We start from the raw sequence: 21,931 nt of genomic DNA, 5'->3' as shown, positions 1-21,931 counted from the left end.
TTTTGAGAGTTGAGACGTATGGCTGAGACCTGATTATGATTACCTTGAAATTAACTTTTTTCAATTTGGTGTTTTTCACATGGTTTTCATCAATGGTTTTCATCAAAATAAACTGTATTTTGTAGTGTTTGCATCGGTAGTTGTTTTTTAAAATCTGATGCTGTATGGGCCTATGGATGGGAGCTGTGAGGAGGCATACTGACGGATGGCCAAGTCCTGCTGCACTGCACACACGCATACACACGCACCCCCTGCCCCCTGCACACTAAGAGCCTGATTACAATAACAAAGGCTGCTCACACTTTGGGGCGGAGCCAGCGGGATGATTTCCAGGCCATTGGCTGCTTAATGAGGACTCTCTGTGTGTGTGTGTGTGTCTGCGTGTGTGTGTGTTTGTGTGTGAATAGTGAAAAAAAGGCTCTTTGCCACAGCTGTCACTCTTCAGTGTAATATCACTCTAGTCTGTCTAAAGTTAGTGTGAAAAGAACGACTGCATCAATATCCCTGGATCATTTCAATAATTATTTGAAGCTCAAATACAAAAAAAGACACATTTCAGTATTTTCAAGTAAATTGTTCTGGAATTGTTTGTGCATAGGGATCTATGAAGTGACTCAAAGTTGTAAGACTGAAGTTACAAAGAGGAGTAGCTTAAAAAGGTATGGTGTGGTAAACACAAACTGAACTTCAGATAATCATTGACTAAAAATGTTCTATTTGTAAAAATGCATCACACTTAAAATACCAAGTATTCTGCCATGCCTTGCCAAATAAGCTCAGCAGATGTCGAAAAGTATAGGTTCACTTGTTTTGGTGGAGTGAATATGACAACGTGCCAATAGTCCTCTTTTTTCATTCATCCCTCAACTTCTCAATAGACCCCCCACCACACCCCTCCCAATAAGACAATTTGCCTTCTACTCTAGATGTTCATGCCACCTGCCCTTATACACCCTCCCTCCCACCCAGCTCAGCCCCCCCCCCCCCCCCCACATAATTAAGCACACTCACTTTCTGGTCTCCAGACTATTTTTGTTTCGTCACCTTGCCTCCGGCAATACAGCAGCCCCCATTGCCCCTCATTCAAAAAGAAAGCCAGAAAAATATAAAATCTACCTGCAGACTGCTGAAGCCCAGCCAATATGATTGTTAGATTAGACATCTTCAAAGATTAATTAGGACCGGCCCACACTCCGAAGTATCCATGGTAATTTTAATTCCACATTCCTGTCGCCATGGCGCAGAGCCAAAGGACTGAGTGAATTCCCCCCCCCCTTTCTCATCCAACTAGCCAGGCTGAGTTGGCATCTGTATGTAAATAACCTTCATGGTATATAGATAATGTATGGAGGGTGAGGGGATGTAGGACTCCCCCATACTTATGCACTAAGATATAAATTGTGTGACATTATAAGCAGCTGCCGGCCTGCTTTCTATGGCTGTCATCCAGAGAGGCAAAGCCCCTTGCAATTGCCATTTGTAAAATATTGATTATGAAATTGTTACAAATGAAAAAAATACTTAATTAAGTCATTCTGCTTACATTACCACATTGTGAACATCTTTTAAACAGTACTTCAAAACCGGGCATTTCTGTGCCTTTGTTATTAAGCTGTTTCCCCATGCATGTTCCTACATCTGTTTCACACACACATCTAAAATAGACAATGCAATAAAGAAAACAATATTGCAGACAATGTTTTCAGGTAGTATTATAATGGTTGGAAACATTTTGATGTCTAGATCTGCACAAATTGAGGAAATGTTTTAATGAATGATTTACTTATTTGTTATACAATAATGTATTAAAATTTCTTCTGATGATGACCAACTTTTCACTCTATTCCCTGAAGGTCACAGGGAAACAGGACACCTCTCCCAGAGAAGAAGTGTCACGATGGGCAGCCACACCGGTCACTCTTTGACCCCTGACCTCTCGGAGGTGCGTGGTAACAGAGGTCACCCCGGAGAGGCTTCTCTTTCTCCTCCAGTGGGAGCAGGTGTTGCAAAAGGACTGACCTCTTGAAGAGAATGAAAGGGCTGTTTGATTATTTACTGGAGTTGAATGTGCCGCACGTGCCTCTCTCCCTAGGGATGAGGAAGACACTGCCAACATAGACACTGCCAACACTGCAACTCAATTAAACAAACCTAATAATCACATATGGCCTGCTTATCATTTATTATATACTGCATGAACAACAGGCTTAAAAACATATTATTATCTTAGTATATATTGAATGTATACATGTGCATCTGTTTGAATTTAAAGTATTCATGACAAGGTTTCATGTCAATGCTCTCTGTTACCGCTCACTGACAAACTTCTCTCACCAGGAAAGAGGGGATAGAAGGTGAAATGTGGACCTCTTCAGGGCCTGACTGTTCTCGACGCAGAACAAACAAACATGTGCAAAGCAGTGGGTCTACAGAGCCGACCACCTGGAGGTAAACTCATTAAGAGTCCTATAATAACCTTCTGCCAGCACAGCAAGCCTTGCACCATTCCCCCACCAACAAAATTATAACAACCACTACTATTGCACTGAAAAAAGAAACCTGACACAATAGGAGCATCTTATTAGTAGAGAACTGCCCAGTCTTAACATATGCTCCTAGAAGAGAGAGGGAAAGAGGAAGTAGAGAGAAGAGACTCGGTCCAGGGCATTTAGACAGAAGGACAGGGGGGTATACTGCCCAGGACCCTCAGAAGGAAAGGGGAGACGAAGGGAAAACATTTATTCTTTCCTCTCATCTTTCTTCCCTCTTCCAGATCAGTTTCAATCTCATTTCTCTATGACAAAAAATAGAAGTCTGAAGCTTACAGTTATGAACACTGGTATTGAAATGGTGAATTTACAGTCATCTTTTGTTAACATACTAACAATATTGGTTTTCATTGTTTCTTAGGTTGATGGTGTACAATTGAATAGAATAGGCTATTTCATGCAAAGACATCTCATTATCTGTCATGAAGAGAAAAGTGTGAGTTGAGAGTGGTTTTATTTCAATAAGGCAACATGCCATGGTATCAATAGCAGCTATCAATAGCAGCTAAGGCTGAATTACTTGAAACAAATGTAACATTTTCATTAATACACAATAATTATCCATTGCATCGACACAATAAAATCTACACATTTAAAATATATAGTTTCTGGAATGACTGTCAGTGCTGTGGGTATGGGACATACAGGTAAAGGTAACATAAGTCTGACAAAAGCGCCAGTTCATATCTCACGGGTTGAGCAGCCTTGTCATGTAGGATATTGCGCTGTTTTGCTAAAAATTAGATTCAAAGGTTTGGGTGCTGATGCATGTTTGGATATTATTCAAGCCAGTGTAATTATGTTATTAGAGCAACTGTGTTTTTCACATTTGCACTGTTACAGCAGGGGCCATGCGTTTTCTCAGTGAGCAAAATCACAAAAATGGCAGTCCAATCCCTGTTCAAAGTGTGACTTGCATCTTAACCCTCTCAACACGTACATAAGGTTTATACAAAAACAGCTTGATCATTTGGAATATAGCATGTGGATTCCGCTTGCATTCAGTATGCAAACACACAGAGAGAGCTCAGAGAATGGTGTCCCCTGGTGGACAGTGTAGCCAGTGATTATGAAGAGTCGAAATACGAATGTGTTTCAAGGTAATGCGTTGCACGAGATTTTCTATTCCAAAACATTTTTTTGAATATATTGATTCTAAAATAACTTCATTTTCAGTAGGAGACGAGTGGACGCGGACATTGGCATAGTACAGGACGAGTAGGACACGAATCAGACAAGTGAAAACTATTTCAGGTGAGCTCTGGCTGGCTAGCGAGTTAGCTAGCGTTTCACTTCGTCTGCTTTATTAGTTAGCCAGCAATGTTGGCTGCATGTTAGCGAACAACTCATTCAAGTTTAAAGTTAGCCAGCGAAGGTTGGCGTTTCTTAAACTTTCGTCCAGATATCGAGAGTTGGCACAAATACTCTGCAAGCTAGCTAGCTATCCGTTCAATGTGTTGCACTCTTGCTGACTCTGCCGTGTACCATTGTCTCGAGCAACAGGCAAGTTTGCTATTTTTACCAACCCCGCCTTAAACTAGTAGCCACTGCCATAACATGACAAAACCTCGTTAAAAATTACAATGTTTTAGAGGATTTTTAAAATTGTATTTCAACAGTTTGAACCAGCTACTTTTGTAATGGAGTTCGGACATTTACTCAAACATTTTACGTTATTTACAGTGTTGGGGAAACTATTCTGAAAATATAGTTTACCAAGCTTGCTACCAATGACTTCACACTGGAAGAAGTTAGCCTTTTAAACACAACATCAGAATTAGGCAGGTCTGATGCTGAAAAAGAAAGAACATTATTGCCTACTTCACCCATCTTTTCTTTTTGCAAAACAAGTAGAGTATAGTTAGCTTCACCACTACATGGCAAAATAAACTACTGCAAACACCACAAAGGTTTGAATTTGTTAAACTACCACCAAGCTACTGAATATTTATTAAATTACTTGTTGAACTACATGTAGTTCACTACTCCCCAACACGGATTATTGACAACACAAAATACCGGTAATACAAATGAAATCAAATGTTATTGGTCACATACACGTGATTAGCAGATCGTATTGCGGGTGTAGCGAAATGCTTGTGCTTCTAGCTCCGACAGTGCAGTCATATCTAACAAGTAATATCTAACAAATTACACAACATATACCCAATACACACAAATCTAAGTAGGAATGAATTAAGACTATATACATATATGGACGAGCGATGTCAGAGCGGAACGGACTAAGATCATGTAGAATAGTATAGAATACAGTATATACATTTGAGATGAGTAATGCAAGATATGTAAACATTATTAAGTGACTAATATACCGTAGAAGTATAGAAAACAGTATATACATATGAGATGAGTAATGCCAGATATGTAAACATTATTTATTTGTTTTTAATTTAACCTTTATTTAACTAGGCAAGTCTTAAGAACAAATTCTTATTTACAATGAAGGCCTACTGGGGAACAGTGGGTTAACTGCCTTGTTCAGGGGCAGAACGACAGATTTACCTTGTCAGCTCGGGGATTCAATCCAGCAACCTTTCGGTTACTGGCCCAATGCTCTAACCACTAGGCTACCTGCTAAGATACTGTAGAATAGAATAGAATACAGTATATACATATGAGATGAGTAATGCCATATATGTAAACATTATTAAAGTGACTAGTATTCCATTCCTTATAGTGGCCAGGGATTTCTAGTCTATGCCTATAGGCAGCAGCCTCTAATGTGCTAGTGATGGCTGTTTAACAGTCTGATGGCCTTGATATAGAAGCTGTTTTTCAGTCTCTCGGTCTCTGCTTTGATGCACCTGTACTGACCTTGCCTTCTAGATGATAGCGGGGTGAACAGGCAGTGGCTCAGATGGTTGATGTCCTTGATTATCTTTTTGGCCTTCCTGTGATATCGGGTGCTGTAGGCGTCCTGGAGGGCGGGTAGTTTGCCCCCGGTAATGCGTTGGGCAGACCGCACAACCCTGATTACAACCTATTGTGGGCCATTGTACCAAGCTCATAATATATAATAAGTTATACTCAAGAAAGCCAAGGCATTAATTTAAATTACACTGACAATTGAACAGTAGGACATTTTATACATTATGCCTTTTTAACATTGATCACTCACATACAGCTGCATTATTTTAATGTTTCTCCACTCTAGTGAGAGCCAGGCAGAGTTGAGGCTACACCATGGAGTTCAGCAGGATAGAGTTCTTCCAGGAGCTAGGGGAGAGCTGTGTGCTCCCTACGGCACAGCAGGGAGTGGAACAGGTCTGGCAGCTACTGCTCCTCTGCCTGCTCTGTCGACTCCTCTGTAGGCTGGGTGAGTTCACTTGACCGATAACATTATTTAATGAGCATTAAACAGAGGATGTGCCTAACTTTATAGACAAAGACTGAATCATGTAATGTATACTTTGCCATGACACCATCCACAGTGTGTGGGACACATGTACTGATGACAGATAAAGCATTCAGTATTATCTTACAGATGTCTAGAAAAGCACCCCAATTTGTACAAAGGCCTTTGGTGGTGCCAGCCTGGTACTTAGTGTTTCCTGTCCTCCAGTAGGTCTCTCGTCCTCTGTGAAACACTTGGGCTCAGTGTCAGCGGGTCTATATGCCCTCTACCTGTTCTTTGAGCAGTCCATGGTGTGGGTGTTAATGCTCAGTATGCTCTGCTACACTGTCCTGTTCCTCAACCGCCACTCCAGTAGCCGAGGAATCTTCCTCTCTGCCACTATCCTCATCTATCTACTCATGGGGTAATGAATGAAAATGATAACTCCATCTATTGCTAATGCTGCATCATAGGCAATGTTGCTCCACTTAACTGTTTTCTCCTGGGGTTTTTTTCTCTCCAGAGAGCTGCATATGATTGACACAGTGACCTGGCATAAAATGAGAGGTAAATGTCCTGCACAGATGTGAATGATTGGATGGCAAGGCAGTATGAGACATATGCATGATTTTATAGATTCAGACACGGACATCTTCCTGTTACATTGTATTCGAGACCTTAGTGAAGGAACAACTGTGCATGCTTTGCCTATCATCCCCACTTCCTCAGGTTCTCAGATGGTGGTGGCCATGAAGGCCATTTCTCTGGCCTTTGACCTGGACAGAGGCACTGTGCTCGCTGTGCCCAACCCTCTGGAGTTCACAGGCTACATTCTCTTTGTGGGCACTGTCATCTTTGGACCCTGGATTAGCTACTCAAGCTACAAAGAGGCAATTGAGAGCCGTAAACTAGTAAGCCACAGCTGAAGAGATGTGCTACTGTTTTGCAAATAAATTATGTATTCTCAGTGAACTTGTTAAAAGAAAGCTGAATTGATTCCTGGATAGTATCTGAATTTACATTTGACATATAGGCCTATAACATATTGGTCCAGATTTACTAAGTGTTTGCGCTGGTGCAAAGTTTACACCTCTTTTCACCGCAGTTAGATCCACATACTGTAGCTGCGTTAAGTAAAAATGGCTGCTAAAATCTGTCCTTTTTTAACTTGGCTTCTCTGTCCCCCAGAGTTGGTCCTGGCTCCAGAAGTTTTCAGTCAGCTGGGTGAAATGCCAGGTATGCTTGGTGATATCCAACTGCATCGCCCCATACCTCTTTCCTTACTTCATTCCAATCCACGGGAGCAGAGGACTGCGCACGTGAGTGCATGTTTCACTGAGCAATTCCTTGGTCATTCCAATGCTATTTTGATATGTGAATGTACACCAACTTTATGTTAGTGATTTCCATTTATTTCTGTTTCTCTGCTTCCAAGAGGCACATAAGCAAGGTAAGGGTTATTGTGATGAAGAACATCAAACAAAGTTCTTCAGACAAGCACTGGTAGTAGCAATAGATAACACTTCAAGATGGTGTCAGTGCATAATACTATTCCTGGCATTATTGCTGAATGAAGAAAGGCTATAAACAGTATCTTAGAGCTATCTTGTCTATTTTCCCTGTGTACAGGTGGCTCCATGCGTATGAGAATGCTGTATCCTTCCACTTCAGTAACTACTTTGTGGGCCACCTCAGCGAAAGTACTACTGTGCTGGCAGGAGCAGGTTTCACTGAAGACAAAGACAATATCAAATGGGGAGTTCAATTCATACGATCTATGGTTCAATTAGTGGTACACATTTCATATATTATCAATTTGCCTGTAGGTTAAGTTTATAATTGCAGTATTGTGATAGACACTATGTTACTATGCTATGTACCTATTGTAATATCTGTCTAGATAAGATATGTGAAAATAATGTGTGCGTGCATGCATGTGCATATCCATGAATGCACAAAATGTGTTTTTAGGGATCTGAAAGTGGTTAAGCCTCTGAATGTGGAGTTGCCCAGGTCCATGGTGCTGGTGGTGACCTCCTGGAACATCCCCATGTCTCGCTGGCTCAACATATGTAAGCATCATTACACCTTCAATTTACTATAAACAGATTAGACATAAATGTTAGAACTATGGGCCCTGTTTAACCAACCATATTTACTTTTTTACATATTAAAATGTCAACTGATTACTGTGTCTTTCCCCCATTTTGTTATAGATGTTTTCAAAAGTGCTTTGAAACTTGGCACATTTTCTTCCATCATTGTGACTTACACAGCCAGTGCCCTGCTACATGTGAGTATGAGTCAACCAACTCAGTGATGTCATCTTACGTGATGATTCAGAAAAGGTCACTCACCATTGCACTTTAATACTGTTTTTTTGCTTTAGTAAGATTTGATCTGATTTTGAAAATGTCACTGCCTTATCCCTCTGGCTGAGGCCAAAGTGAATAGTTGGTTGATCAGCTTCCGATGTTGTAAAACCAATCTGCCATTTTGTTTTCTCCAGGGCCTCAGCTTCCATCTTGGGGCCGTGCTGCTGTCTCTGGGCTTCATCACCTACGTGGAACATGGTGAAGTTACCGCGCCTATCTGCTTTTCACATTCACATGCTCGCTTGTTTTATGTGAGTTTTGTTTCAAAGGTTGTACATCACCTTATTGTCTTGTCATCCTCTGTCAGTTCTGAGGAAGAGGCTGGCAGCCATCTTTAGTGCCTGTATCCTGTCCAAACAGTGTCCCAACAATTGCCATCATCAGCAGAAGAAGGTACATGCTTGTTGCATCCAGGAATGTTTTCCACTCAAGTTTGCATATCATATTTTGAAGGTGCTTTCCATAAGAGAACCTATTGTTAATTGCACATTGAATGGGTCCATGTGGGGTGAGTGAGCTAGCTAGTGCACATTGCGGGGAGGTTTGGGATTCAGAACACATCCCCAGTGTAGTGAATGATCTGTGCCTCTCTCGTAGGAGCTGTGGGTGTATGGCATCAACCTGGCCTTCAGTGCCATGGCCATCTTCCACCTGACATACCTGGGCTCCCTGTTTGACGCTGAAGTAGACAACTTGGCTGCAGAGGAGGTAAGGCCCACCAATGACCTGCTACTCCTGGCTGGGGCCAAGTTAATGGAGAACATAAGAATTAAACAGTGGTCTATATGAACTGCATGAACGTATTACTTATACACATTTAGTCACCATTGTCCTCCTTCTCAGGGTTATGTGGCCAACCACACCATTCAGAAGTGGTCAGAGTTGAACTGGGCCAGCCACTGGCTGGTGTTCGGCAGCTGGCTCTTCTACCGCCTCATTCAGTAATCTCATTGGGCGAAAGTCTGTACTGAACAGAAGACAAAAGCCTGGTCCAAAAAGAACAGAAGACAAAAGCCTGGTCCAAAAAGAACCCTTAGTTCACAGGTGGGCCATCTTACCTAGCAAGGTCTGGTGTGGGTAAAGACTTAGTGGACACGGAGTAGCAAAGTGTAGAGCCAGGACAATTGTCCCACACCATCATGACTGGAAGAATGCTGCATTGTTTACCAGGGTCTTTCTGTATTTGTTTGTTGTGGTGAACACTAACAAACCAGTCACACACAAGTTCATTGCTATGATGCATCACACTGTGGAGATTGAGAACCAGAGGTAGGCTGAAGATTTGTCAGTGGCTTCTGTATAGGCTACTGTTCATCTTCAGGTCTTTTGGAGTTTGATCACACACAATCATTATGAATATTTATGCTTCTGTGTATATCAGTAGCACTATTAGCCTTCTCACACTGCATTGTTCTTAGCCCCAGGCTAAGACTGGTCTAGCTTTTCCTGTGTTCATACAAGCATTTGTTAACCTGGGGCTAAGGTGCAGTGTGCCTTAAGTGAATGTATTATGTTGGACCATTGATGTTATATAATTAGGCACGGGGGGTGTGTGTTTTATGGCCAGTATACCACGGCTAACGGCTGTTCTTATGCACGACGCAACGTGGAGTGCCTGGATTCAGCCCTTGGCCGTGGTATATTGGCCATATACCACAAACCCTGAGGTGTCTTATTGCTATTATAAACTGGTTACCAATGTAATTAGAGCAGTAAAAATAAACGTTTTGTCATACCCGTGGTATACGGTCTGATTATACCACGGCTGTCAGCCAATCAGCATTCAGGGCTTGAACCACCCAGTTTATAATACATGATGTTCTCGATGGAGGTACTTTATTTCTACTTGTGTATCTGTTTTTCTATTAAAGACATTTTATTTCTAGTTCCGTGGCCCTACTTAAAAACTAATCAATGAACGGTTTATTTGGTAATGGGAGGTAAAACACACCCTAGTAGTTACATTATTTATTCAACATGGTGAAGGATTGTACTGTATTTTGCAGCAAATTATATCATTTAAAATGCCAGATCAAAACAATGGTTAGTACAAGTATACTGAACAAAAATATAAATGCAACATGCAACAATTTCCATTTGTTTACTGAGTAACAATTCATATGTGGAAATCAGTTAATTGAAATAAATTCACAAAGCCCTAATCTATGGATTTGACATGACTGGGAATACAGATATGCATCTGTTGGTCGCAGATACCTTAAAATAAAAAGTAGGGGCATGGATCAGAAAACCAGTTAGTATCTGGTGTCACCACCATTTTCCTTATGCAGTGCGACACATCTCCTGTGCATAGAGTTGATCAGGCTGTTGATTGTGGCCTTTGGAATGTTGTTGGAGGCGATTTATGGTAGAGAAATTAACATTTATCTGGCAACAGCTCTGGTGGACATTCCTGCAGTCAAGATTGCCAATTGCACTCAACTTGAAACATCTATGGCATTGTGTTGTGTGACACATTTTAGTGGCCTTTTATTGTCCCCAGCACAAGGTGCACCTGTGTAACGATCATGCTGTTTAATCAGCTTCTTGATATGCCACACCTGTCAACTAGATGGATTATCTTGCCAAAGGAGAAATGCTCACTAACAGGGATGTAAATACATTTGTGTACAACATTTGAGAGAAATAAGCTTTTTGTGCATATGGAACATTTCTGGGATATTTTATTTCAGCTCATGAAACATGGGACCAACATTTTAGATGTTGCGTTTATATTTTTGTTCAGTGGAGTTAATCTTAACCACTAAGAAGAGTATCATGCTTATTACAAGTGTTGTGTACAAAGACAATTTTATATAACTTATTGTCTTAATCATTAAGAGTCTATGCGTCAATCTAATTGACATAATACAACAATTCCCATAAATCTGTCAGTTTTAAGGTAGAGATATCTGTATGGGCTTTTTTGCATGGGCTGCATCTCAAACCACTGCATCCGCCGATGTTGGCCTTCCGCATCTGCGGTGGAAAGTGGCAGAGCTACAGCACTGTTTGTCAGACCAGTAGACATTGAAAATTGGTCTTCTCACGAAAACGTAGCGTCCGAACGGTTTGGCCGACTAACTAATATGACCACTATATGGAAAGATGAGACTCACAAACACGATGGTGTACTCCGTTTTTCTCTACGACCCCCACAAGCCCCATGGGACTGGTCTAAAATCAGTACCGCCGATGTGCCAACGTCTGTCTGTAGCATCCGAACCGTTTGGGCTACAAACTAACACAGGAGGTTGGTGGAACCTTCATTGAGGAGAGCGGGCTTGTGGTCATGGCTGGAGCGGAATCAGTGGAATGGTATCAAATGCATCAAACAAATGGTTTCCAGGTGTTTGATGCCATTCCATTTGCTACGTTCCGACGGTTATTATGAGCCGTTCTTCCCTCAGCAGCCTCTACTGATATGACCCCATATTGGAAAGGGGAGACTTACGAACACGGTGGTATTTCTGTTTTGCTCTACAACCCCAACAACAACGACAGGACTCGACTGAAGGTAACCCCGGACCAATTATTTTCAATTATGGAAGTATGGAGCTAGTTTTGTACCAACAAAAAAAGGGGTTAAATATGTGTCCAAAAAAGTAAAATATTTCCTGAGCGTTCTTATACTGTATCTCCTAGAGACACTTATTCCTTAATGTTTTTTGATAAAAAATAATTACTTTTCCATTTATGAATGTGTTATTCAATTAATTTCTATGGGCTATAGTAGTAAAGCCCAAATTCAATATTTTATCAAATAATTTAAAACAATTCTTTTGATACCTAGAGGGGTCCTAAAATTCTAAATCAAATAGCTAAATGATACATGGTATGACAACTTTAAAACAATTTGTTACGTTAGTTTCACAACCCAGCTTGTTTAGAGCCCCCTCATAATCGGTTCAGAGACAACACAAGTTGACACATTCCAGAGTGGACTTGGCTCCCCATCTGTCGGCTTACCTGTGTTTAGTCAATCATTAATCACTGCTATCAGGAAACCATCGTTCAGACGACAAGACGCCATCTCAACACGGAACTGACAAGACACTCGCCAAGTGTCCGTCCTCTGAGAATAGAAAAACAAAGTCTTGTCCTTTATTACATCAGTCTTTCTATACGAGGTCAGTTAGTTCAAAAGTAATTGTCCCTCCCTAAATTTGAGACCTACTCTAAATTCTGTCCTATTCATAATATGTTTAGGGTTTGTGGTGTTTGTTAGTGGGAACTGTGCTCTCTGAGAGGATGAGGAGAGGAGTTAACTGCAGCTGGTTAGGAGCAGAGATCCCGCTGTCCTGGGAGTTCTTCAGTGGTAAGACCAGCATTTATGCATTCACATGAACTGTATGGGCTATGTTTTTGAGTGGCCAGAGAATTTGCAGTCATTGGATCTGATACATATCAAGTTCTGTGTGATAAACGTCCGTGCTTGAAGACACCAACATTTTCTTTCTATGCCAAAAACGGCACAATGCTTTTTCAATGCTTTGTCTATGTGCAATATTGGTGTTTGCCGTCTTAGATTCTGAGTGATGAGCCATTCTCTGCTACACCAACCCTGCTAATGTGTTGGGGCATTTCCGCCTGAGACTTACCTCACACCAGTGTGTCACCAGTGTTTATGATAATGTTAGCTCTATTGTTGTTTTCTGGGAACTGTATGTGTTGTATATGATTTGTCCCACCACAAGTCCTTGTGTTGTGCGTTTGTACCCAGTGATCAAGGATGAGCTATGGCTGTTTCTCATTCCTGCTGGGTTCGCTGTGATCATGCTGGCCCTGTTCCTAGAAGAGGTGGGCTTCTTCCTGCGTCACGTCCCCTACTCCAGACGCCGGCGCCTCTACCTGTGGATACTGGGCATGTACCCGGTAAAGGGACCTCTCATTTTTGCCACACATTTCAATTGTTTCGGATAGGTATTTGTACATTTTGTCATTGTTGCCTAACTACACTCATTCTCTTTCGGTCAGGTCTTTGGCTTAACCTCAATCATTGCGCTGTACGTTCCTCGCTCCTCCTCACTATGTAGCTTCATAGCTTCTCTGTAAGTATTGAGTACAACCTCTTTCTGACCATCACTTTGTTTTGTGTACTAATTTAAATTGTTCACATCATTCTGGGCTAAAACTTCCATCAGTAAAACTATCTCTCCATATGTCGTTCTTGCTCTGAAGGTACCACTCCATTACTTTGCTAAAGTTTATGGGGCTCATCACAGACTTCTTTGGGGGTAAGGCCCGCATGCTGGAGATCTTAGCTGGAGAGCAGGTGTCTCCGGATCCGTTCCCATGTTGCTGCTGCTGCTGCCTCCCTATGATAGCCATCAACAGGTACTTTATAACTGGGTGTCCTCCTCAGTGTGCGCATCCATATCGTGATAATGATAGATTCATAAGATATGGCCACATCGCAATAATGATAGATAAACAATATTGCTGTAATGGCCCCATATCGCAATATTGATAAATGCACAATATATCACCATAATCTCCCATGTTGCGATAATGATAAATGCACATATATTGCCGTAATCACCCTGCCCACTACCTCTCCCTCCATAGGACCAGCCTGGGATGGATGATGGCTGCTGTGCTGCAACTGTCTGTGGTCAGAACCATCCTGTTCTTTGTCACTCTGGTCCTCTGGACAGATGAGCAGTATGACTATGGAGATGTGAGTGGAATGCATATATCGCAAGACATAATTGCATTGTAATCATTTTTTTTTAACCATATCCATGCAATTTTTCACAGGTGGATTATGCCAATCCCAATATGTACACGAATGTCATCATAGGCGTGTCTACCTTCTTGTCCTTCTATGGCCACCTGCTGTTTTACAAGGCCACCAAAAAGGCCTTGCCTGGCTATGGGCTGAGGGCCAAATTTGTCTGTATCATTGTAGTGTTGGTGCTGTGTGGCCTTCAGAGTGGAATCCTGGAGACCATGGGGGCCCTGGAGGTGGTGCCCTGCACCGCTCCCTTCTCTGTCCTCATGCGTTCCCAGCGTAAGTGCACTGTGATGGAAGTCCTCCCCCATACATCTCCCTCTCAACATCATCTCCATGTCAATATTGTAACAGTGGAGATACATGTTTATTATTAAAATTATCAATGTGACATTGGTGGTAACCTTTTCTATTTTATTATCTTCCTCTCTCAGTAATTTACCACTACTCTGTGATTGTGGAGATGTTCTGCATATGCCTCTTTGCCCGCCACACTTTCCGTAAAGTGGAGCCTAGTCTAGAGGAGGACTTTGGGCTGGAGGAGAGGCCCCCCAGAGGCATATTGATGGAGAAGGCGGTTCAGACTGAAGACGTGGTGCCACTCAGGGAGAACCCCTGGCCTTGCTGGGGCGGCGCCGGAGTCTCCAATCCCGACTGTAGTAGTGACAGCAGTGAGGACAGCCTCTGTAAAGTCGAACACGCCCCTTTGGATTGCTTCCCTTTCCCATTTCAACCGAGACGTCAAAAGACAGTGAGGCCAGAAAACGTAACTGATGAAAGTGGCACTTTGGAGTTGCCCAAACTGACTGTCACTGCTGACATCAATGTTGTAGAGTCTAGAAATGTTACTGTTGTATGACAATATGGAATGTACTGTCCTGGAATCTCCTGGTGGGAAGACAACATAGGGGTCACCTCCAGAAAATGGAAGAAACACACCTCACCGCTTGAGGTACTACCTTAACCAGTTTGTTCCTTTTTGCGTATATTGACTGAGACTCTGGCTCTATCTATTCCTTAGCTGAATGAAGATGGTAGCTACTGGTGTGATAGGCTGTCATTTTTTCCTACCCAGATTTTTTCCCTACTTTTTATACTCTACATTTTGTTTTGCAATGTTATCTCAAAAAGCCAATAAACTCATTTTTAAAACGCCTGTTGCACAAATATTGCATATTTATTAATCGGTCTCTGTGTCTCTAATGCCGTCTCTCAAAACGTACAAAAAATCTTTGGAGTTTGATATGAATTTGATTACCTTCATGGGTTAATGTAATGTTCAATTCAAAGTAAGCACTAATATAATCTGTTCTCATAACTGCCCCATGGGGTAGATGATATTGGCTCCCTATGAGCTTCTCACACCACATACATAGTAGGCCTCTGGCCTAGCCTTCCCTCTGAAGTGCCTTGATACCAAAGATACACTATATATACAAAAGTATGTGGACACACCTTCAAATTAGTGGATTCGGCTGGTGTATAAAATCGAGCACACAGCCATGCAATTAACATAGACAAACATTGGCAGTAGAATGGCCTTACTGAAAAGCTCAGTAACTTAACTCAATATGGCACCATCATAGGATGCTACTTTTCCAACAAGTCAGTTCCTCAAATTTCTGCCCTGCTAGAGCTGCCCCAGTCAACTGTAAGTGCTGTTATTGTGAAGTGGAAACGTCTAGGAGCGACAACGGCACAGCCGCGAAGTGGTAGGCCACACAAGCTCACAGAACTGGACATTCTAGCTGATTTTGTGCTTCCAACTTTGAGGCAACAGTTTGGGGAAGGCCCTTTCCTGTTTCAGCATGACAATGCCCCCATGCACAAAGTGAGTTCCATGCATAAATTGTTTGTCGAGATTGGTGTGGAAGAACTTGACTGGCCTGCACAGAGCCCTGACCTCAACAGCATCGAACACCTTTGGGATGAATTGGAACGCCAACTGCGAGCCAGGTCTAATCGCCCAACATCAGTGCCCGAGCTCACTAATGCTCTTGTGGCTGAATGGAAGCAAGTCCCCGCAGCAATGTTCCAGCTTCTTAATGGAAAGCCTTCCCAGAAGAGTGGAGGCTGTTATAGCAGCAAAGGGGGGACCAACTCCATATTAATGCCCATGATTTTGGAATGAGATGTTCGACGTGCAGGTGTCCACATACTTTTGGTATGTAGTATTTTTGGTATGTACCATGTAGTGTACTGTAGGTCTCATATTGTCAAATATAATGTCAAACAAATATGAGGTAGTTTACGCTGGCTACTGTAACTCCCCCAGGCATGTAGTAAGAGCCACGTTTTGAAACAATGTGTCTACTGTGACCTCTTAGTGATACACATTTTTCCAATGGTTTAAATAATAAATAAGAATATACATTTTTTCCCAAAAAATATTATCTGAACATTAGAGTGAGAAAATGCATATTATTCTCTTTCCATACCTTGCTGACCTTGCAAAATAATTACATCCTTACAAAGCTTCGCTTGCAACAACAGTTTTTTTTCTGCTCCAATAGAAATACCGCTAGAATATGCTCCATCCAATCAACAGCATGAAACAGCTGCTTCCTCGAAAGTCTTTCCCCCAATCGAAGGATTGTTCCATTTTGGCGGTGCGGAAAACATGGCGGAAGATTTGAACGGTAAGGATGTTAATACGTGTATATTTGTTGTGTTTTGAGGTTATTGTGGCTGTTTGAACTGATCAAATGTAACACTTAATTATGTGACCTTTAATACACGCTTGTCATGGAATATTTAGCATTGATAAAGCAATAACAATGACATTGAGTAGACAGCTCTATCTGCGCACTTCGATTGTGTGGTCTTTTAAAAAATAAATTGTAGCGGATAACGTTTTAATTAAAAGCTAAACGAATGCATACGGATATCGAATAACTAGTAACTAAACTAGCCAAAGAAATGATCGCAAGCTGCATGGCACGATAAAGCGTAAATTCGAGGAAAATCGGCCCGGTTTTCAGACAGCCATAGTTACTTGCAAACAACGGAGAACTTCATAACCCGCCAAAACACAGACCTCGTTGAGTAGCTAGTTAGCTAGAAATGTCTGGCAGTGTCTGCAAGCTGTCTTGCAAGCGTTTCACATAACCCGTTAGCCTGCACAATTCCAAATTAGAACAAATAAGAATATGATAAAGTTGAATATATTTAATTATTGCCTTCTAAACCTAACGTAGTTGGCAGCTATTAGCTAACGTAATTTAGCTAGCTAAACATGGTGGCTACAATTACAACATTGCAGGTTGCAACGTATCCTGCAAGCTGTCTTTGGACGATCTGCAGGCTGTCTGTCGCCGGGAAAGGCTCCACTGTAAAGAACTACAGGTGAACAAGCATAACATCGATGACTATGAGGTTGAGTACCTCTGTGACTACAAGAAGTCTAAGGTGAGTGAATTAATTCACAATGGGTCTATGAAGGCTGGGACAAGTCCTCCGTAGAGTTATCTCGAGCATTGCAACTGTCAGTTGGTGTGGTTCCTTTAACTTTTGGTTTCATATGGATACTGAGATAAAGAGACAGCAGTCAACAGTTACAGCACGCAATGACTACATCAAGCTTGTAACTCGACAAATTTATGTGGTGCACTTGCAGTTTGTTAAAAGTGGCTCCAAAATGACACTACATTATTTACCATTAATTTATATTAAAGCTGACAGTCTGCACTTTAACCTCATAGTCATTGTACCATTTAAAATCCAAAGTGCTGGAGTACAGAGCCAAAACAACAACAAAAATGTGTCACTGTCCCAATACTTTTGGACCTCACTGTAAAATGTACCACGTTCAATATAATTATTTTGTGGCTTAATACGCAATCCAAGTCATGTGTCCTTTTGTCATCTATCAGGAGCAGGAGTTGTACCTGGTCAAATGGAAGGGCTTCCCTGAGTCGGCCAACACTTGGGAGCCCCGCAAAAATCTCAAGTGCAAGAAGCTGATGATTCAGTTCCATGAGGACATGGAGCGTGAGCTGAGGCGGCAAAAGAGACGGACCACCTGTCCCAAGCGGCTGGACAAGGACGTAGCCTGGATCCTGGTGCAGAAAGCCAAACTCCGCCAGAGGCTCCAGCGCTGGGAGGCCGACCTGAACAAGACGCGCAACCACCCAGGCCGCATCTTTGTCCTGAACGAGGTGGACCTGGACGGCCCACCCAGGGACTTCACCTACATCAACACCTATAAGGTGGGCGAGGGCATCGTGCTCAATGAGATGGCTGTTGGCTGTGAGTGTAAGGACTGCTTCAGTGATCCGGTCGGAGGCTGCTGCCCCGGGGCCTCCCTCCACCGCCTGGCCTACACTGACAAGGGCCAGGTGCGAGTGCGGGCCGGGGAGCCCATCTACGAGTGTAACACCCGCTGCAGCTGCGGGCCTGACTGCCCCAACCGAGTGGTCCAGAAGGGCATTCCATTCGACCTGTGCATCTTCAAGACTGGGAACGGCCGAGGCTGGGGCGTGCGCGCACTACAGCACATCAAAAAGAACACCTTTGTCATGGAGTACGTTGGAGAGGTAAGTAGTATAAAGTATTAGCCAATACTTTAGGTAAAATGTATTGGCCTATGTCAACTGCATTTACCAGAATGAGCTATTCTGTCATGAAAATGTATAAATTGGATTGGAGTAATGGACAAAGAACATTAGACAAACGTTGTGCTAGTGCTATGTTTCTATTACGGGCGTTTGTGAACAGTTTCTGAAGTGGTGTGTGTGTGTCTGTTTGTCAAGATCATCACATCGGACGAGGCGGAGAAGAGAGGACACCTGTACGACCGGCAGGGCGCCACCTACCTGTTTGACCTGGACTACGTGGAGGATGTTTATACAGTGGACGCTGCTCACCATGGCAACATCTCCCACTTTGTCAACCACAGTGTGAGTGGCACATTATCATATATGTTCACCTTTCAAAACCTGAGGCATACCTGCAGAGTAGCCAAAGCACCATGTCGTACCTTTTTGGTAGTAGTATATTTTGGTATTCTAGGTGCAAGTGAAAGCAGTCGCATCGTAGACACAGCAGAATGGAAGTGGTTCAACTCATGGATGTTATAGTATTGCACTCTAATATGCTTCCTCAAATAGAGCATGAAGTGCAGCAAATGTATCTATATTATAAGCAGTAGGCTATTCTGAAATAAAGCATTAATTGCTGTAATGTGATTTGACCTTAAAGTATTGACCTTTAAGTTGTCTCTTCTCTGTTTTGCAGTGCAACCCCAACTTGCAAGTATACAACGTGTTTATAGACAACCTGGATGAGAGGCTCCCGAGGATAGCTTTATTTTCAACACGCCCCATCAGGGCAGGAGAAGAGCTCACTTTTGACTACAAGATGCAAAGTAAGTGTGAAGTTTCACTGCCTGACATGTAGGGCTGTGGCGATACTAGTATCAAGATATTCTTTACATTTCAAAAATGAAAACACAAAGCAGACCAATCGCTTTGGTCCTTTAAAAACCTGCTATATGTTAAATATATAGTGTGTTATAACTTAGAAAATAAAAACATGTGACTCTGGATGACAACATAATGATGTTTGTTTCCAACATTAAGGCTGTTTTCCTAAAGAAGGTAAATCTGCTTCGTGTTTTGTTTACTTGCCACGGTACTAATGAGTATCGAGATTCTGGTTTCGTCCCGGCTCTACTAGCATGACCCCAACATGACAGTTTACACATTAAAGGTAGATAATACAGCTACTGTTACTAATATCAACTGAAAGCAACAAGTCACTTGATTTTCCAACAGTTGATCACCATGTGGGTGATTCTTTCGAGCAGCAAGCCCACAGCACGATAGGTAGTGGATTTATCAACTTCCAATACAGCATCGGCTGGAAGCTATCATGAGCCTCTATTGGTAATCGTGCCGCAATATTGCTGGAGATTTGCATAGAGTTCAGCTTTCTCAATTTTTTTTGCATCGCTCTCTTCGCTTTGCACATTTCACCTGGCTCATTGAAAATGAATAGGCTCTGTCATTTTGTCATCACCTATCACTGCTAGTGGGCATTGCAGGTAACTTGCTAGCTACTTTCACTAACTATAAAGGTGGGAGTGGGCACCAAATGTGTCATATTACCTAAACTCAGTCCTTTCAGGGCTAGGTAGGCGAGTGCAATTGGGAAAACCCAACTTTTTTTTGTACTACAGTAACACATGAATTACATTGAGTTATACAATTTCAATGAACACTGGACATTTCAACATTAAACTTTATTTAGCGTTTCACTCTTGAGTGTTTGATGCTTCGATTTTCATATTTGGCTTGTTAAGCAGTTTGACAATTATGTGGTGCAGGTGAGCTAACCATAACGCATATATCTCAGATATGCTGTCTTGGCTGAATTTTACTCTTGACATTGTCATTGCAGTTGATCCAGTCGATGCAGAGAGCACGAGGATGGACTCAAATTTCAGTTTAGCGGGACTCCCAAGCTCTCCCAAAAAGCGGATTCGGGTGGAGTGCCGGTGTGGATCTGACACATGTCGGAAGTATCTCTTCTGATATGGATTGTAAACGGAACATCAAAGCTTGAACAGACACTGTGTAATATTTCGGGGAATTATGGTAATTGTACGGCTTTATTTGTATTTGTCAATTTTTTAAATTTTATTGTTTTTACTTTCATTAACTTTTAAGCCACATTGGTGCATATCAAAAGAGATATGATAAATTTTTGTAACATTTTTTATTTCATAACTTCATTTTAAATGTCCCCAAATGTATCTAGTATGTTGGTAAACCATTTTAGTAAAACAATGGCCAATATGACCTAAATGAACCAGCTTAAACATACATTTTACACACCTGGATTTTAGAATTTCTTCAGCGCTTACATATCGGTAGTGCACTTGTCAGTCTGTACATTTTGTCAGTGTTTGAGGATTTAAAATCTCGACCTATAAATTCAGTGGAACATAGTCATTGCAAATTCTATGGTGCCCAGTCATTTTCACTAGCAGTTCTTCCTGTCTCAAGTTTATTGAGCTTCAAGCCTCGTTGGTAGAAAGAAACATTAAAAGGTGTACTTTTATACTGATATGCTTTCAATGACTGTTGAGAAAATTATTAAGTTGCAATTCTTCCCCACTTGTAGATAGTGCTGTATGTTGTCCTGAAATAATGTTTAGGAATTTTGTGTACCTCCAAACTGTCCCAGTGCTTTTTTTGTTTTTGAATTGGCCTACTTTTTCTTAAATGTGAATGAATCCCCTCTGACACTCCCGTTTTGTTGTCCTACAATTGGTTGTTTGTGAGCTGCAGTATAATTTCACAAGCCACACCTTGAAAAAGCTCTCCATGGTTTAACCTATTTGTGAATCAGATGAGAAATGTCCTTTGTGGAAGTCAATATTATTGTTCATGTAGTAATGTGATGGCCAAACAAAGCTGTTCCTTTTTATTTTATATTTTCCTTAGTCATTTATATTTAACTTTTTTTTTATTCACGTTCATTTTTATCAATGCAAATCTTTTTTAAGGTTTACAGCCAGCAAAAACATTGTAAATAAAAGTTTTAATCTGATTTATTCTTCTGGACAATATTTAGAGTGATGCAGCACTAAAAGTGTAATGTAAATGTAGCTGAATCAAAATGTAAAGTTTACAATTCATTTGAGTACAACCTCAACACCACTAGATGGTGCAGCTGCATTCCTATGACTTCACATCAAATCCCCCAATAATATGGTGCTGCTGTAGCTACAGTGAGTGTACAAAACATTTAAGAAACATTCCTAAAATTGAGTCCCCCTCTTGTCCTCAGAACAGCCTCAATTCGTCAGGGTATGGACTCTACAAGGTGTCGAAAGCGTTCCACAGGGATGCTGGCCCATGTTCACTACAATGCTTCCCACAGTTGTGTCAAGTTGGCTGGATGTCCTTTGGGT

The 21,931-nt window shown here is 41.7% G+C and overlaps 3 protein-coding genes across 5 annotated transcripts; all 3 read left to right on the top strand.

The window, feature by feature from the left end:
• Nucleotides 1-3,604: 3,604 nt before the first annotated feature.
• Nucleotides 3,605-9,908, top strand: LOC120060727 (protein-serine O-palmitoleoyltransferase porcupine-like). 3 transcript variants are annotated; one of them, XM_039010136.1, is made up of 14 exons: nt 3,605-3,649; nt 3,729-3,803; nt 5,725-5,886; nt 6,133-6,328; nt 6,428-6,471; nt 6,634-6,815; nt 7,093-7,223; nt 7,534-7,659; nt 7,876-7,976; nt 8,121-8,197; nt 8,414-8,477; nt 8,587-8,672; nt 8,877-8,987; nt 9,123-9,908. In XM_039010136.1, exons 3-14 carry the CDS (start codon nt 5,754-5,756, stop codon nt 9,222-9,224), a joined length of 1,353 nt encoding a protein of 450 aa, XP_038866064.1. In that variant the 5' UTR covers nt 3,605-3,649; nt 3,729-3,803; nt 5,725-5,753; the 3' UTR covers nt 9,225-9,908. The 3 variants fall into 3 exon arrangements, with proteins under 3 accessions (XP_038866064.1, XP_038866065.1, XP_038866063.1); XM_039010137.1 differs by having other exon boundaries at nt 3,607-3,649; nt 3,726-3,803; nt 6,136-6,328; XM_039010135.1 differs by having other exon boundaries at nt 3,607-3,649; nt 3,726-3,803.
• A 2,275-nt stretch (nt 9,909-12,183) lies between these two features.
• Nucleotides 12,184-15,126, top strand: si:dkey-16n15.6 (organic solute transporter subunit alpha). The gene is made up of 6 exons (XM_039010133.1): nt 12,184-13,154; nt 13,257-13,330; nt 13,461-13,616; nt 13,848-13,959; nt 14,040-14,292; nt 14,448-15,126. The coding sequence occupies exons 1-6, from the start codon at nt 12,957-12,959 to the stop codon at nt 14,870-14,872; spliced, it is 1,218 nt and encodes a 405-aa protein (XP_038866061.1). The 5' UTR covers nt 12,184-12,956; the 3' UTR covers nt 14,873-15,126.
• A 1,499-nt stretch (nt 15,127-16,625) lies between these two features.
• Nucleotides 16,626-21,567, top strand: LOC120060725 (histone-lysine N-methyltransferase SUV39H1-like). The gene is made up of 6 exons (XM_039010132.1): nt 16,626-16,652; nt 17,276-17,421; nt 17,886-18,548; nt 18,765-18,911; nt 19,249-19,378; nt 20,413-21,567. The coding sequence occupies exons 1-6, from the start codon at nt 16,634-16,636 to the stop codon at nt 20,544-20,546; spliced, it is 1,239 nt and encodes a 412-aa protein (XP_038866060.1). The 5' UTR covers nt 16,626-16,633; the 3' UTR covers nt 20,547-21,567.
• The last annotated feature ends 364 nt before the right edge of the window (nt 21,568-21,931 follow it).

Source organism: Salvelinus namaycush, chromosome 16 (genome assembly GCF_016432855.1).
Source record: "Salvelinus namaycush isolate Seneca chromosome 16, SaNama_1.0, whole genome shotgun sequence".
Classification (NCBI taxonomy): Eukaryota; Metazoa; Chordata; class Actinopteri; order Salmoniformes; family Salmonidae; genus Salvelinus; species Salvelinus namaycush.
This window is presented reverse-complemented; position numbering and strand designations above follow the sequence as displayed.